This window comes from Colobus angolensis, unplaced genomic scaffold (genome assembly GCF_000951035.1).
Source record: "Colobus angolensis palliatus isolate OR3802 unplaced genomic scaffold, Cang.pa_1.0 Scaffold122, whole genome shotgun sequence".
In the NCBI taxonomy this organism is placed as follows: Eukaryota; Metazoa; Chordata; class Mammalia; order Primates; family Cercopithecidae; genus Colobus; species Colobus angolensis.
In genome coordinates this window covers 2,654,350-2,655,511 of record NW_012113364.1, presented here as the reverse complement: position 1 = coordinate 2,655,511, position 1,162 = coordinate 2,654,350, and the positions used below count along the sequence as shown (strand labels likewise).

General features: G+C 63.1%; 1 protein-coding gene across 1 annotated transcript in view; it reads right to left on the bottom strand.

Annotated features, from left to right (window-relative positions):
• AUTS2 (autism susceptibility candidate 2) overlaps positions 1 to 125 on the bottom strand; it is a 1,211,676-nt gene extending 1,211,551 nt beyond the window's left edge. The window contains exon 1 of the mRNA XM_011932306.1: positions 2 to 125. Within this exon, the coding sequence (XP_011787696.1) occupies positions 2 to 88 (87 nt within the window). The 5' untranslated portion in view covers positions 89 to 125. The remainder of the gene's footprint in view (position 1) is intronic.
• Between the last annotated feature and the right edge of the window lie 1,037 nt (positions 126 to 1,162).

Here is a 1,162-nt window from a genome sequence, read left to right as displayed (position 1 = left end):
GCCCGCCCCGGGAGCGCCTCTCCCGGTCTCGCTGCGACCGCGACCGCCGCTTTTTGCGGAGTCCATGGCCCCGCGTCGGGCCATCCATGGCTCTGCTGCGCCGGGGTCTCCCCGCTCGCCCGCCACAGGCTACGGCCGCGGCCACACAAAAAAAATTGACACCGAGCCCTCCCTCCCCCTTCACGGCTTCCCTCCGCCCCGAGGAGGGCGCGGGGGAGACGGCGGCCGAAAGAAGGGAGAGAGGGGAAGAAAGAGAGGAGAAAGAAAAGGGGGAAGGGGCGGAGAGAAGGGAGGAGGGACGGGGAGCGAGGGCGAGAGGCGAGGAGCCCAAGTGTGGGGCTCCCCACAGCACCGAGGGTCGGAGATGCCTGGGAGCAGCGCCGAGCAAAGTAATGGCTGAACACACAGGTCTCCTTTAGAGGAAAAAAAATAACTCACCAAGCAGGCAATAAATCAGAATAGCGGAATGCTTTGATCAAGAGACTGGGAGGCTCCGGGGAGCCCTCCCCGCGGCCATTCTCCGCCGCGCCCCCCGCCCCCCGAAAACGCCTGCGCCCCCCTCAACCCGATCCAAAATCGGGTCCGAAAAAGGTCGCGGGAAAAGTGGGGGCAATGAACTTCACCCGCCCCTCGCGCAGGAAAACACCCCCGCCGCCTCTCACACACGCCTCGGAGAAAACTCACTCCCAGGCTCCCAAATTTTTAAGAAATGCAGCCAAGGGAGGCCGGGGCTCCAGAGCGACCCAAAAGGGGCGAGACCCCCCAGAGAGGGGAGCATAATAATGCAATCATTAGCGGAGGAGAGGGCGAAACTGCGAGCGGCGGCGAAGAAGGGAGGCGGAGGAAGGGAAGGAGGATGCTGCTGGAGCAGTTGTGGGGTTTGCTTTTCGGTCTTCGAGGGGGGAGGAGAGGGAGATGAAAGAAGAGAAGAAGCAAACCCTGTCGCTGCCACCCGCCCCCCTCCTCACAAAAATATTTTTTCCAGTCCCAGAGAAGAGGTCACCCTTCCTCAAAAAAGGGAGGGGGTGAGTCAGTCGATGAGGAAAGCAGAAAGAAATCTCCAGCGGGAGAGACACCGGTGTGCCGCCGCCGTCGCCGCTTCTCTCGCCGCCCCGCCTGAGGGAGAAGCGCAGCCGGGAACGCTGCTCTCGCCGCCGCCGCT